The sequence below is a fragment of the Paramisgurnus dabryanus genome, chromosome 1, assembly GCF_030506205.2.
Source record: "Paramisgurnus dabryanus chromosome 1, PD_genome_1.1, whole genome shotgun sequence".
Classification (NCBI taxonomy): Eukaryota; Metazoa; Chordata; class Actinopteri; order Cypriniformes; family Cobitidae; genus Paramisgurnus; species Paramisgurnus dabryanus.
In genome coordinates, this window is record NC_133337.1 from 50,598,903 (window position 1) to 50,614,975 (window position 16,073).

The 16,073-nt window shown below is 36.9% G+C and overlaps 2 protein-coding genes across 2 annotated transcripts; one reads left to right on the forward strand and one right to left on the reverse strand.

Annotated features, from left to right (window-relative positions):
- Window positions 1-300: 300 nt before the first annotated feature.
- Window positions 301-1,653, reverse strand: mxtx2 (mix-type homeobox gene 2). Its single transcript, XM_073814459.1, has 3 exons — window positions 1,635-1,653; window positions 1,334-1,506; window positions 301-1,227 (listed from the first exon to the last, which is right to left on the reverse strand). The coding sequence occupies exons 1-3, from the start codon at window positions 1,651-1,653 to the stop codon at window positions 517-519; spliced, it is 903 nt and encodes a 300-aa protein (XP_073670560.1). The 3' UTR covers window positions 301-516.
- A 3,911-nt stretch (window positions 1,654-5,564) lies between these two features.
- Window positions 5,565-14,544, forward strand: LOC135744407 (zinc finger protein 518A). The gene is made up of 2 exons (XM_065262511.2): window positions 5,565-5,680; window positions 8,183-14,544. Exon 2 carries the CDS (start codon window positions 8,201-8,203, stop codon window positions 12,518-12,520), a length of 4,320 nt encoding a protein of 1,439 aa, XP_065118583.2. The 5' UTR covers window positions 5,565-5,680; window positions 8,183-8,200; the 3' UTR covers window positions 12,521-14,544.
- The last annotated feature ends 1,529 nt before the right edge of the window (window positions 14,545-16,073 follow it).

Genomic DNA, 16,073 nt, shown 5'->3' on the forward strand with positions numbered 1-16,073 from the left:
TAAAATATAAATACAATATATAAATAATCGTATAAATAACTGAATTATACGAATAAAGGTGATTGGGTCTCCAGTACTTAAGAGTTATGAAAAATACATGTTTGTATGAAATCCACAGACAAATTGATTCATTTTTAATATTTTATTTCAAATAAATATATATAAAGTAAAAGCAAGTGTCAGTATAGGTCAGTAGCCTTCGTAAAAATATGAAAAAATAAATATACCAACTGCACTGTAATACCTTTAAAGAGCATAAAAATAAATAAGACCAAAATTAAACTGGTCAAGCAAAGGGGTTCCATTTCCAATCTACTACTTAGTAGAAATAAATTAAAGTAAAATTAAGTAGTAAAATAAATAAATAATTACACAATGTGGATCGAACCTGCATTTCCACAATATCATGCTTTTCAGATAATTCCTAATAAATAAAGTCCAGAGGAACCATACTTGATTTCCCCCATATTAAAAACAATGTCCCTAATAGTGTCCTGGGTACTGGATTTTGAAAGATTACTGCAGATCCATCTGTCCATTGAAGTTCCACCAGGCTGGTGGCATTTCGCCAAGGACATCCTCCAGACACTGAGGACCCAGATCTGGAAGTGGAGCCACAGGCTGCTGCTCCTCAACAAGCCTGTCCCATGGGCTATCACACTCGGAGTATGGCAAATTTGGAGAGCTGATTTCCAGACCCATGTCCCAAAACGCAGAATCAGAAGAGGCAGGGGAAGTTGGGAGTGACTCCAGACCGCTAACACACTCAACTCTGGCACTTCCATGTGGGTAAGGAGGTGGTGGGTAGAGAAACATGTGACTTTCATCATTGTAAGACTGTCCAAAACTCTGCGCTGCTGGACTCCATGTAGACTCAGGAGTGGACTGTGTGCTTCCCCCAGAGCTCCAGCTGTCTGCCATACCTTGCGGATCAATAGGAAAAGATGGAGAGCTGGTCCCCATCAGTCTGCTTTGCCGTGGCTTAATAGTTGGTGTGCTGTAGTCCACTGGTGGAAAGATAAAGTGCTGTGGAGATGTCTGAGGCATCTGAGGATGAGGAATGTTGAAGGCTCCTTCTTGAATGCATCTCTGCTGTCCGTTGCCACCCATGCTTGACATGTAAGGGGGTAGAAAAGGGCTCGGCAGAGGAGATGTGCTGTCGAGCTGGGGTGAGGTTCTAGTGGCTCTGTTCTTTAAAGTTCTGGCCCTCTTGTTTTGAAACCACACCTGAAAGCAAACAAAATCAATTAGCACAGTTGCAATAAAAACACAATAAAAAGTTACAGTTACAATAAATACAGTTATCATATGATCATACAAGGATATTAAATACCTGAATACGTGATTCTGGAAGACCAGTGGCTTGGGACAGACTTTCCCTGACACTTATGCCGGGGTAAGGATCAACACTGAAAGCCATTCGAAGAAGTTCCAAGTGCTCTTTGGTGAAGCTGGTTCTCTTCCTGCGGCCTGCAATTTTACTGGCCTGTGAGTTTCCATCTTGAGCTGTAAGAGTGAAAAGATATAGTTATACTTATGTTCATAAACATAATTGATCCAGATAAAGACATGCTAGCAAGAACATTAAGATTAGAAAATCACTGTAAAATTGCTGAAGGAAAAAAAATTCTCACCTATGCAGTCTGACCACATATCTGATAACGAAATGTTGTTCACTTGTAGAATGTAATTCTGAGATGTGAGTAGGTCGAGCTCAATGCTCTGTTACTGCTCCTTGTGCTGCTGATTAAGGACTGGAGGGCTGTCACTATTTATACCTGACCTCCTAGGTTCAGGTGGGCTGTCCTAACATCTGTACACTTTGAAGCTTAAGTGGGCTCTATAATCTTTAACAGTTAAGTCACACCTTAATACATGCCACACCTTAATTCACACCTCATTCATCCACTTTCTTTTGTTGGTCATCAAAAACATAATGCTGCAAACATATTAGAGCAATTTGTAAGACTGTTGTAATGATCCTTATGATTTACTATTTTAAAACAAGTATTAAAGTGTCTCAAAATATTAACAGTTTTAAACTTTTAAACAAAAGATACAGTGTTAGCATATAAAATCTTTTAGTAAGGGTGGTAATAAAATAATAAAAAAAGTTTTTTATATTACCACTGTAATTAATTTGCTAAAATTTGTTGTTGTATTTATATAATTGTATATATAAAAAATGGTCATGTAGTGTTACAATATAAAAATGGTAATATATTAACAGAGAATTGCAGAACAAATGTATTAACTGTTATAATGTAATGATGTTGTTGTTAATTTTTATTTGTAATTTTAGGATTAGCATTTAAATTAAATATGCAATTCCATGCAAATGTCAACCTTATAATGAACGTAAAGTTTTAACCCAAAGTTTTTAACCATACTGATATCTCTAATGTCAATATTTGTTTGTTAAAATACCCATGCAAAGTCTCTGTTAAAGTTTTTTATTATTTTTTGTAATTCATAAGTGCAAATTTCTGAATTGTCACATCCATAAAGGAGAAATGTCAGAATCATAATGTTGTTTCTTCCTCATAAATGTGCATACAAAAATTGTATTAAAATATTAAATGTTCTTTGAAGAGCCGTCCCTTCTCCATGTTGGGTATTATTGCTTCTGGTCTGTGCCATTTAATTCATAGAATTATTACAAAGTATTTTGTCTCAATACTAGAGTACTTTTTTGTCACATCTATAACACATGTTTCTCTCATTTAAAACAGTAAACATGAGTATAGCCTAATATTTTTTTATGTCTGGGGTTTATCATCAAGAGTTTAGAAAAATAATAAATAGATGGGTCAAGATATTGGTCAAAAAATTAATGATTTTAGCATTTATATTTCAAATTTTGACTGCAGATGTCACATCCATAATGCTGGAATTGCTCTAATAATTATTTTCACTAAAATAAGCTAGTGTATGCAATGTAATATACAACAAAATGTATGTTTAAACAGCTAATATTATAAGATTATCAATCATTTCCCTAATCATAAACAATAGTATTGCAGTTTAATAATTTTCTCTTAACATATACAATCTTAGTGACAGTGTTGTGTTTTTATAATATACAGGAAATTCAAAAAGGGAAATTCATTTCCACTAAAAGTTTAACATGTGTTATATTCTGTTTAATCAACTTGAAAGATCACATGACATCATGGGTGCAAATAGGTCTGATGAATGTGCCAAAGCCTCTTTGATTGATATTCCTCAATCAGTTCATACAAAGACTGCTATAGTGCTGATTCATACCGTTTAACAGCTCTGATAATGCCCTCATGAATATGAATGAACCCCAGGCACATAGACCTATAACTGTATATGGTCATATTCTGACAATAATAAAACAACTGTGATTAATTACTGACATATTTCTTAACTACCTGAAAACAGCACATAAATGATCTTAATAAACAATAAATGCAATAATAAAGCTCAAACAAAAGCTAGTTCAATTTACATACCGCATTAAATTCAAAACCCATTTTATGTCTGATTATAAACTGTTTGCTTCTCTTGTTTATATTTTGTTAATCCATGTAAAATCTTGTAAATTGCATGGCTGGTTTATAGCATAAGTTCCTGCTGCAACTGGTTTGTATAAACCAGTGGGTCAATTATTATTATCAGGCACGTTTCAATACTGCAATTTACAGTAACGTTTATGAGGTTAATTGTATAAATGCCTTACTAACAATTAACCATGTAATCAAAGAGGTCAAACATTAAATACAGCTGTTTCAGAGGTTTAAATTTAAGAGACATTACTTTCCCCCAAAAAATTATATTTTATTATTGTAATCTATTTATCTCAAATACTTCACCTGTGTAAGGTTTTAAACAGTCACTAAACCAATAGTTTACCAAAGCATTGTGTTAAAGATATCAAACATGTAATAAATTTAATTTTACAAATGTCTAAGGGAAAATTATTTAATTTCTAACCTAGTCTTAACCTACCTTTGGCCTAATATATTTTATTATGCAAAACAAATCAAGTCCATTTGTGACATCAGTTATCCAGATTTACCTGATAGGATGTGGCCAAGCCAGCACGGGATGAACTGAATACCCTAAGACATGCCTGGTCACATCCCATCTTATGGTTTGAAAGCATTAAAATACTGCTACATGCGTTCGAGATAAAAAAAATAAATGATATTTAACCTCAGTGTTGACATTGCTCATTTTAAAAATATGATTTCTTACTTTAAGCTTATTTATTTTTTATTTCTAGTATGATTAACAAATGCATGTATCAACCCTAATGAAAAATCCAGCTAAGACCAGCATAAGCTGGTAGCTGGTTTAAGGTGGCAGTAGCTTTATCCCATCTTGGAAAAGCTGGTGAGTCCGGTGCTGTCCTAGCCTGACCAGCTTAAAAAGTGACAAAAACACAGCTAGAACAGCTTACCAGCAAAACCAAGCTGGGAGACCAGCTAAAACCAGCTCACCACTTTATGCTGGTCTTAGCTGGATGTTTCAGTTGGGAATGCACACAACAACAAAAAACATTACACATTTGCTTACCTTTAAATGTCATTAAAATACAATTGATATCCCTGCTGAAAAAACCAGCATACCAGCAAGACCAGCATATGTTGTGTTTTGGTGCTGGTTTGCTAGTGAACACCAGCTAAACCAGCATCAAACCAGCATCAGCACCAGCATTAGCACCAGCTAAACCAGCACCAAACCAGCATTAGCACCAGCTAAACCAGCATTAGCACCAGCGTATGTTGTGTTTTGGTGCTGGTATGCTCTGACCACCAGCTAAACCAGCATAGACCAGCATAATTCCCATGCTGGTTTGATGCTGGTTTTTTCAGCAGGGATATGCAAAGACTCCAAGAAAACTGTGGTCACTTAGAATTAGCATATAGTATAATAAATAAAAAGACAGTAATGTAAAGTCACAATATTAATGGGATTTGCTTCATTGTAAATACTAACGACAACTTTCATTACTTTAGATTTCATTTAGAAGTGGCAGAATTATTGTCAGTAATGTAAAATCACATTCATAATAAAAATACTGATAAATATCACTTTAATTCCTCATTAAAACAAATTTGTATTCAACAACAATTGTAGTGAAATGTTCTTTGTGTTCAGATAGTTATGATGAGTATTATTTGTAAATGGTGGGCAATTTGCATAGCAATTGTTACATAGTTAGATAACTACCATAGAGGAAATATCACCATCATCATAATAGCACAATGATTCAAACATCTATTTGCAGCATGTTTGGGCGCCATTAACATCATAGACTGAGCTGATAAACGCTGTTGTAACATTGGAGTAATGATACAGTAAATCAAGATGGCGTGCTAAGTTACATTGAATCATGGCGTCCCTAGTGTCTACAAAACAACAGCATGGCCAGCTCCGAAGCGGACAAACGCTACACGAAACTTAATTTATATTAATTCATCTGAAAATTATTATTTATCACCAGAAGGAAAGTTTTATTTCACGTAGATAATCTGACTTGAGAGAAAAACAGAAATATCTGTTGGTAAAGCCAACCTAATGAGACTTTGCAGGTAATCCATATTCATCCGCTTCGAGTTCCTGCCTCACGCGCTTCAGAGCAAGCGGAACCCGGATGGAACTGTCATGGCTGCCGTCACTGACCTGCCAGTCTGAAGAGAAAAGAGAGGTAAATTCATTTTAACTGCTCGATTTACAACGGGTTATTTATATTATGGCATATTTACATAACACGCGGTTGTAGCCATCACTTTTTAGAGTAACACGCGCTTGCGGCGACTTCGTTTTTAATCGTTTGATAATGTCTGGCGTGGGTGGGGGGCGAGTTGCTTTTTGTGTTTATATCGATAAATAACTATGTTATGGATGAAGTGTTTTTAGTGACGCGTGTGGATGTGTTTGGTCGCGGGATAGTTGCTGTGCATCAAGAAATGCACGGCCATCATTGTCGTGTTGAGTCGATTGACATGGCACTTCCTTTTTAGTTGGCTGTGCATTGTGCTTGTCCGCGTTTCACAAAGTTGGTGAATGTCAAGTTAATACAAATTGCCGACTTTAATTATTTGCATAAACAAGCTTTGTTGTTTGCTGTTGCTTGTTTGTAGCGCGAGTTGTTTTCTTTTTAAGTTTGTTTGTGCATCTGTAGATTGTGAAGTGCTTGATGTATATTAAGTCTGGTCAAAACTTTGACCAATGCAGCAGCTCTGGAATTGAATACACTTTTGCATTTGGGACATTGTGACATTACTGAAAAGCCTGGAAATGCATAAAGATATTAGGATCATACCAAAAGTTTACACTAAACACGTGAGGTTTTATTATATGTGTAGGCTAATGCATGAGTTTTCAAAAGTGACCCTCTCACTTGACATCTTGGGTAAACGTGGGGGTAAACGTGGGGGTCTTGTTAGACTGTAAGTTCACTTTATCAATATAATTTACATTGTGAAATAGCACACTCACTTAAAGAGGACATATCATGAAAATATGACTTTTCCATGTTTAAGTGCTATAATTGGGTCCCCAATGCTTGTATCAACGTAGAAAATGTGAAAAATATCAACTCAGTAACTTAGTTTTGGTAAAGCATTCTCTGAAAACATGTGAAAAAATAGGTAATTGAAATTTGGCTCCCCTTGTGATGTCAGAAGGGGATAATACCGTCCCTTAATCTGCACTATCCAACCACGGCACTGCCATTTAGTGCAGAGATTAACTAATTTGCATTTAAAGGACACACCCAAAAACACCACATTTGGCAATTTTAACATGTATAATAAATTATCTTTATGGTATTTTGAGCCAACTTCACATACGAACTCTGGAGACACCAAATATTTATTTTACATCTTTAAAAGTTCTTGCGAAATGTCCCCTTTAAAGGAAAATTGTTTGCATGGAGGTCATCAAACAATAAACTCAATTTGGTACTAATAAATGTGTCCCTGCCTGTGAAAACCCAGCTAAAGTAATTTTTTTGTGATTTACTGTTTTCTATGTAAAATGTTACATAAAGTGACAATATAAGCGTATGATATTGACTGAGTAGGGTCATGCCAATGAATGAAATTGAAGCGAAATAATTAGATTAAGAGACTATAGCCTGGAATTTACAGGGAGATTGTTGTAGGATTATTGAACGAATATTAAATTAAGACATTATCATCATCATTATCAAGGCATTGAGTACAGACAGAGACAAATAAATATACTTTTTGATATAAAATGTAGCTTGTGGCAAATTATTTCCTGTTGAAAAGTTCCAATAGTGTAACATTATTTTGGAGCTTTTCTTTAAAGCCTGCTTGTGCAGCCTTGACATTGAGATAATGACATTGAGATTATTTTAAAGTAGCATTTTGAGTCATTTTGTAATTGACTGCTCAAAAATATAATTTTAAGCTTAAAATAAATGTGACATGCAAATCAAATTAGTTTTTCAGTGTATTATATTTTTAGTGTGTTATATATCATTCAAAAGTGTTTTGCTCAACCATGCTACTTATGCAGCATGCCAAATCCTTCACAAGAACTACATTTTTCAAATGGCTTATTCTGTAATATACAGCAAGATCTATAAAAGACTATAGTGCAACTATTGTCACAAATAAATAATAGTGTTTATTATGAAAGATCACATTATAAGCATATTGAACTGTTTCTGGTCTGCTCTCACAAGTTTGAAAATAAGACAACAACACTTATGCATTTTTTTATGCATAATCGTAGTCTACACAAAAAGGGCTGTTTACACAATGGCATTGGCAACTAACTTTGTGAAGGTAATTATAGTGCTGTCCAGCTGAAAATACATGATTTGTGTAATAATTGAGGAGTTCAGATGCAATGCAAAAGCCTCTAAACGCCACCATGGTCAAAAATTTGACAACCAAATGCCCTCGGCATGTATTATACGTTCATCAAATACTTTTAGAAATCTGCTTAATCCCAGCCTCAGGTCATTCAGAAATACCGGTTTGTTTGCAGAATCTACTGAGTATATTTTTAAACAATACCATGTCAGACGCACTTTGAAGGTTTTGCAATTGAGTTCTTCATATATAGACATGACTGCATTGGAAATATGCCAGTTTATGTTAATAATAATAACAGTAGTGATAATACTGATAATAATTACATGTTTAATTGAATGTTTTTTTTACCTTTTCAGGAACCTTTATTCTAAAACATGGAGGTTGACTTGACAACACCAGATGATCCCCCTGAAAGCCATGACCAGAGCCAGGATGATGACACTTCGCTGGTCCAGGTTTTGCCTCTTGATTTTCCTTCACATCAGCTTCCAGAGACAGGGTCTTGCAATGAGCATGGTGACCAAGATGAAACAGTCCCTGAGGAGTCAAGTACCAATCATCTTCACACAGACAGCAAAGCTCCTGGAAGGATGCAGCAGGGTGCGATCTTCTCTGGAAAAATACTTAGTTTCTGTTGCTCTGAATGCAAAGACGACACCACTTACAGCCCTAATGACTTGCTAAAACATTTTCAAGGTGCTCACAAGGGAACCCTTCCAACGTATCCGTGTGACCTGTGCTCATTTTTCACCAATGAGTTTTCTGCCCTTCAGAGACACCGCATTGGACATCGAAACACTTTAGTCACATGCGAAATTTGCAATGACGGGGTGCAGTATTCGCTTCTTTGGCTCACCAGGCACTTCACCAACTGCCACAGCCACAATGGACATTTCCGCTGCAAAAAGTGTGACTTTTCGACAAGAGATGCAGGAACATTTGTTCAACACATTCATCACCACAACGAACGAAATCACAAATGTGTAAAATCTCCGCACGTTAGCCCGGCGCAAGGAGACCTTCAGAGGCATAACCAGGTGCATTCTGGGACTTTTCCTTTCTCCTGTCAGATTTGTGGCTACAGTGCAGCTCGTAAAGAGTACCTGAGCAAGCATCTTACTGTGACACACGGCGATGAGGTGGACAGGACGAACAAGTGGAGAGCAAATGAGGACAATTCTGGTGTCAATTCATCTGGACTTAAACTGTTCCTTAAAAAGACTCCTCCAGGTGGAGCACCTAGAGAACAACAGTGGATGTCAAAACTAAACTCCCTCCCTGCTGTAGGTCTGCTCGATCAGAATGGCAGATTGTTTAATCCTGAAAAAACTTTGGAGGAAACCCAGCAGTTCCTTGAGAGAGCTGTTGGAGTTACAAAAGAGAGTAATAAATGGACAAAGTCTCCCCTAAAGAGTGAGCCGCACCCCATTTCATCGTCAACACCGCAACCGCAAAAGTTACAAGAGCATGAGAGTAGTCCTGCACGAGAACTTCTGTATCCAACCAACAGTAATGGACTGACTGTTCTTATGGTGAAAAATAAAATTTCAATTCCACCAAATTGCACCACTAAAGTCATCGGCTTTAAGATGGTAGATGGTAAAAAACACTTGGTTCTTAAAGTCATACCAGCAAAACAAGAGGACTCCACTGAAAGTGAACTCTATAATTCACACATTGGTGAAGATAAAGAAAAAACGACGAGTAACCCCAGCTCCTCATTCTCACCGATCTCTCTTGTCAGTTTAGAGTCTGGAGAAGCGAACGATTCTGGTGCTAAAAAGGATTTGAAATCTTCAGTAAAAGAACAGTCAAAGGAAGTTGAAAATCACATTGACAACCATCTTCCCTTGATAGAGGATCCCAAAGTAAGCTCTCAGAAGGCAAATAAAGCAGGCTCTCCTTCTGTCTCAAAAGATCTTACACTTTCCCCATCTCAGAGAAGTCAAACCAACGGGAGGTCATCACCTCATGAGGAAAGTGAAAGAAGGTCTAATGATGACATCCAGCTAGAAAGTCCACCCAACGCACTTCCTGGTTTAAGTTGCACTGACATGCCAATGGCTAAAAACAAATCATCTAAAGATAAAACTATATTGTTGGATTCAGTTAGGGATGAACCCTCAGTATCTGCAGATGAAACCACAATTTCCAATGCAAAATCAGACTTGGAGACAACCATTTCTGTGATCTCAGAGGAATCACATATCCAGAATTCCGATAAATACTGTAGTAAAGTTTTTTCTGAAGATTGTGAATCATGTGATAATACAGAAGGGAATGCCCTTATTAAAAATCCTTTAGAGAAAAACACAGTCCACAGTTTATTGTCTGAAGAGGGACTTGATTCTGACAAACTTGACACCTTATTTGAGACGACATTGTCCTCAAATAAAGTGGTTAAAGATCAAATTCAATTTCCCCCCAAAGTTAGCTATGCTTCTTTTGACTCTAAAAACATCACCGTTTTAAACTGCAAGTCCTCTGAAGTAACTAAAAAAGATACAAATGTGAGTACTAGTACAGGTAAATTAAAAGATACCAAAGATTGTAATGCAGATATTGTAAATAACTCTCTCACTTCCCCAAGTCAAGAAGTATTTAGTTTTCACAATTATTCTAAAGACACCTCAGGCAGCTCACCTGAGTCACTGCAGCCTGATGAAGATTTACCGCAGGGGTTGGAGGAGGAAGAGGAGGAGTGCGAGGAAGATTATGGTGACTGGAGCTTAACTCTGCCTGCATCTCCTCCTCTTCCAAATGATCAATCTGAAGAAGATTTAGAAAGTAGCAAAGAGGGTGGGGCTAATGACAGTGACGCAATCGCTGAAAGTGGAGAGAGAGCATTAGAAAGAGTCTCGGACAGCGATATAGAGGTGGATGAGTGCATAGCTACTGTTGACGATTCACTACTTCCTGAGAAAGAGCAAGAAACTGGTTATTTGTCTGTCACGGACACAAACCAGGAAGGTGCCGCCAACGTGGGCGACAAGTCGGGAGTGAATTTGAACAATGCGGCCGTTTTGGGCAAGATACTTGAAAAGCACTCTGATGCCATCATCAGTCAGCAACTTGAGAAGGAGAGAGTAAGGAATACAGTACAAGAAACTGTCCGGCCAACCAAAACCACACTTAGGATCTTGCAGACACCTGAAGGAAAACAGCAGATGTTCCTTCAAACTGCGGAGAATCCGTACGCTGTGCCGGTTCAGCTAAAAAGTGGCGCTGGTTTCAAGTTGATTACCAAGTCAAGTTCTCCCAATATTAATGTGTCCTATGTACCTGGTATTGAGACGCCTAATAGTACCACAGGAGTGGCGTTTACTTTAAATGGAGGTAGAATTGGATTGGCCACACAAAATTCAAGCGGAGAAAGTAAAGGACAAACAGCTGCCCAGTTGGCACAAGGCACCCATGGAAAACGCTACTTTGTCAATGCCTCTGCTCTTAAAGGACCTATTTTGTTATCAGGTGCTGTCAAGTCTTCATCAGGGGAGCAGGCAACCAACATCCCACAGACTTGTTATTTAGTACAAAGACCACTCCCGGTTAGTCCGGTTAACAGTGAGTCTACTGGTGCGAGTTCTAAGACTGTTCTTTCAACCCGTCCTGTATTGGCCATGCCTGTCAACGCGGGAGACAAAACCGGTTCCCTACAGACTGGTAGACAAGCCTACTTGGTGAGATACATTTCTCCAGCTAAGTCAGGTGTGCTTGTAAATAATTCAGATGGGAAAGCTTCAAACCAGGGTAACCAAGTAAATGAAGGTGGGAAAAGAGTTTTCCTTAGAATTGTTAGAGGTGCAAATGGTGCCAGATTTCTTACTACCGCTCCATACACGACAGCCAAGAAGCCAGTATACGTTGCCGCTAGCTCTTTACAGTCACCTTGCTTATTTATGTCCACAGGCCTGACAACGTCTAATTCCCAAGGTCCTAAACTCATCCCTGTTCAGGTTAAACATGTCATATCCCCATCAAACATTCAAATGAAAAGCGGCACTGATCATAATGTAGCATTAAAGAACGTGCCACTCATTCTCAGTCCCACCCATCCACAAAGTAAAAGAAAGAGGAGGAGAAGGGCACTGTTCAAAGAGTTAATGGAGAGCTCTCCTAAAGTGAGGAGAATGTCAAGCAAGTCACCAGCTGACAAAGACGCTTACTCAATTTGGGAGCCTGCGGCCAAGGACGTGGAGAGAACGTTGAGGCTCTGTCCCTTTAGTCCGCTTCAAGAAATCAAATATCCCCGCCGAAACCAACCTGTTGTCGTGCTGAACCACCCTGATGCGGACATCCCTGAAGTCGCTAGCATCATGAGGTCAGTGAACAGGTACAAAGGAGATGTTCATAAAGTGATGCTGTCCGAAACTACGGTTAAAGCCCTTTCCGAGCTGAACCCCACCCATCATCCAAATGTACTTTCAATGCAGAATGCTTCCAACAGCGATGCTGGTGCTAGACCCAGGCCAGTCGGACGCACTGTCGCAGAGAGATTCATATTAAAACTTAAGTTAAAAAAGACGAGCAGGAATAAGTATGAGGTGGTGAGGTCCTCGTCTGGTGGTTCAGAGCAGCAGGCAAAGTTTTGTTGCTGGTTTTGCGGCCGAGTTTTCGGTAACCAAGAGGATTGGATTGGCCACGGTCAACGGCATCTTATGGAAGCAACTAGAGACTGGAATAAGATGTTCTGATGCAAATACAGAGCCCCTGGATTGGGCTTAATGCCATCCTTCATTGTAGAAAAACAGTTCTTTTATTATGATTTCCTTTTTTAATAGTACATTAAGATACCGTTAACCTGTCAATATTATTTTTCCATAGATTTCTCTTCAGAAGCTTTTTAAAGGGTATAGTGTAATAGAAAAGAGTTTGGTACCTGAAACCAGTTTGTATGTAAATAATTTTAACCCTTGTATATTTAAATATGGAAACTTTAGAGTATGTATAGAACGGAACTGTGAAAACTGGACACACTGTATGTTTATGGTGCAAGCAGGAAGATCACTGGTAAATAAAAGAAGGTGCTGTCTCTTATAGACCTCTTTAAATGCAGACAATTCAACCGATTCTCAGGTAATTCCATAATCTTTGTATGAATGGTCCAGTTTAAACTTTATGTACAAATTTAGTTGGCTACATTCGTCATACCTGCATTGTAAAAGGTCACAACACATTTTTACTTCCCATTAATGTCTTGGATGATTTAAAATTGTTAAAAATGAATGGAGTAAATATGTTTGGGTTATAAAATTGTTCGAAATGAATGGAAAAAAAAGATTTAGGTTTTTACCTGTGGGTTTTAGTATTATTTTAGGAATTGTAACAAACATGACGAGTTCTAAAAACAAACCAATTGGTTCCTGTGGAAGCCATTCTTTTAAAACTATTGCATGTTTTTTTCCTGAGGTGGTTTGCTATTAATACGCTGTATTTTCATGTTCTCATTTTGGTTGTTAGCGTCAGATTTACGTTTGGCTGGTGCCATGCATCTCCCCTCATTACATCAACACAGACCCGGGGTCATTTTAGTAGCAATAATGGACTTTAAAGTTGGCATCATTTCAGTTTTTGTCTCTGTCCTTCCTCTTTTTAAATGAAGAAATGCACCTGTATGTGTATGATTATGCTTTTAGGATTACACGGGATTTATTAAGATGCAAGCCAACAAACCTCAGATAGCCAACCAAACACTAACTGTACTTTCATTTTCTGTGATACTTGAGTCCCTCATTTTGCCTCAAAGTTTTGACTGGAGGGTCTTTTTCATCGTAAAGTCCAGATTTGTATGATTCTTACGTGCTTGGAGTACACCAGGTTGTTCGATATTGGTGCTATACCAATAACAAAAATGTCTCAAGTTCACTATGGTTGTCTGTTCATTTGTTGATACTTGTTTATAATCCATGTAAACAGCTATGGCTAAAGCATTAAAGCAGAGTTAAGGCAGTTAGCATATCTTTTGATTCTTTAAGAGGTCAACTGAGATTCTTTCCAGAACTAATAAAGTGTGATCTCGCAATATGGAGCAGTCAATTTGCTAATCTTTTTTTTTTAAGATTCCTTGTGTTGATTTTGGATAGTATGCTCACAAGTGATCTTATCTGCTACACTGTTAGGGTCTTCATCAGAGATGTTTTAATATGTTGGTCTGTAAATCTCTGTTCATGGTGCTTGATGGTGTAAGACAAAGCTTTGATGGCAGAAAGGTAATAATCCATCCTTGATTTAATAGTAGTGTTCAGTGTTCTTAATTGTTGTTAGGATGTATAAGTGGTCATTTCCTAAAGCTTTGCTTTCCCATGTTTGGACAGTTATTGTTGCAACCATTAGGTAACATTATCATGTTTTTGGACACGTTACTTCAATGTTCACTCTACGTTTGTTTCTCACCATCTGTGTGACATGACAATCACTGTTATACATGGGAAGTAGTGGAATTGTTTATGCAAACCATTAACAGCTGACTAATATTCGGCTCAAAAGGCCCAGTGTGAAACTAGTAATGCCATGCCTTGAAAGAGCTAAAATATAGTCTTCACTCAGTCACCTGTCAACCAAATAATGTTTGTCCGAGGCAAAAAAAATGTTCTGGTTGTAATGCCCATATCACAGGTTTTATGAGAGACAAGTTTATTTTTTTATGCTAAGTGCCTAAAATGTGATGCACCAGGTCGACACTATATTGTACTGTATTTACCTCCTTGCAGTTCCTTCTCTAATAAATGTAAATATCTTTGAAGATGATGATTATTTTATGACTCTATAATGTTTGACACTTTTATCATACACACAGTTGCCCATTTTTATTTATTTGCTTTTTCAATATACTGAAATTAACACAACACTCTTTGAACATTCCAATGTTCGGGTACAAAAGTTGTCACTGGGATGATACATTTATAAAAGGTCCTAATATTTTTTTTAAGAGGCACCACCCCAGTGACATCTATAGTTGTACTTTTCTTGTACCTTTTGTTGTAGTGTAGTGGTCAAATAAATTGGGCAATTTGGGTTAAAATAATTTGGAAAAAAGCCAACCGAGGTAAAAATGAAGTATATTTCAATTTACTATAAATATACTTTAGTACGTTGTAAATACTAGTATAAATGTTATACACTACAAATATACTAATTAAAATTATAGTTCTACTTAAGTAGTAATTTATTCCCCTTTTAAAAAGTATACTAATAATACTTAAACTGATTTTTAGTAATTAATGGTGTCTTAAAATAGCACAGTTAAGTAAAGATGTTCATAAATTTATCTTAAGAAATACTAAAGACAATTTTTTTTGGTATATCAAGTACAAAATTAGTACTTGAAAATAGTACATTTACTTAAATGGGACATTTTACAAGACAAATATTTGGGGTCCCCAGAGTATAAATGTAAAGTTTAAGCTGAAAATACCATACAGACAATTTATTATTGTATGTTAAAATTGCAACTTTGTAGTTGTGAGCAAAAATGTGCCGTTTTGGGTGTGCCCTTTTAAATGCAAATGAGCTGATCTCTGCGCTAAATGGCAGGGTCGTGGTTGGACAGTGCAGATTAGAGGGCGGTATTATCCCTTATTGACATCACAAGGGGAGACAAATTTCAATTAGCTATTTTTTTCACATGCTTGCAGAGAATGGTTTACCAAAACTAAGCTGGTTGTTCTTTTTACATTTTCTAGGTTGATGGGCACACAATCAAAGCACTTAAACATGATAAAAGTCAGATTTTCATGTAAAGTGTATTTTAGTGCATTTCTTTTTCCTGCGGGCAAACCACAGCATATTAGGGAATGTGGGATTTATTTGAATACAAAAGTACAAAGAGAAACAAAAAGCTCCCTGGTAATAAAGCATACTGTACATTGACTACAATTTTATCTGTTATTAATATTTGATTCTCTTTTGTGGTCATATTTTGTAGTCGTTGTCTTTTTAAACGTTGTACATGTGTTGTCATTTTGGCCAAGCCTTGAATTTTTCATCACCTTAGGTCGCTATACACATTTTAGGTACCGTTGCTATTAGTTACTTTGACTCTAGGTGGCAGTATTTCGTAAGGTTATAAATTCACAACTGGTCCTAATGAAATAGCCTGAATTCATAAAGTATGGTACAGGAAACCGAATGGTATATTTTATGTGCCTATATTTATACATATTACTTTGCTCTGTCATTTATAATAGAGTAAATGTTAATGTACACATTACTGTGTGACAAGTCATTTACATTAAGAGTTTTAAATTG

What these genes read in the sequence shown, in the direction of transcription:
- mxtx2 (XM_073814459.1), bottom strand. An exon ending in TTCCAGAATCACGTATTCAG is followed by an intron (nt 1,228 to 1,333) that starts GTATTTAATATC and finishes GTTTGCTTTCAG; the next exon opens with GTGTGGTTTCAAAACAAGAG.
- LOC135744407 (XM_065262511.2), top strand. Translation starts at nt 8,201, where the DNA reads ATGGAGGTTGACTTGACAACACCAGATGATCCCCCTGAAAGCCATGAC.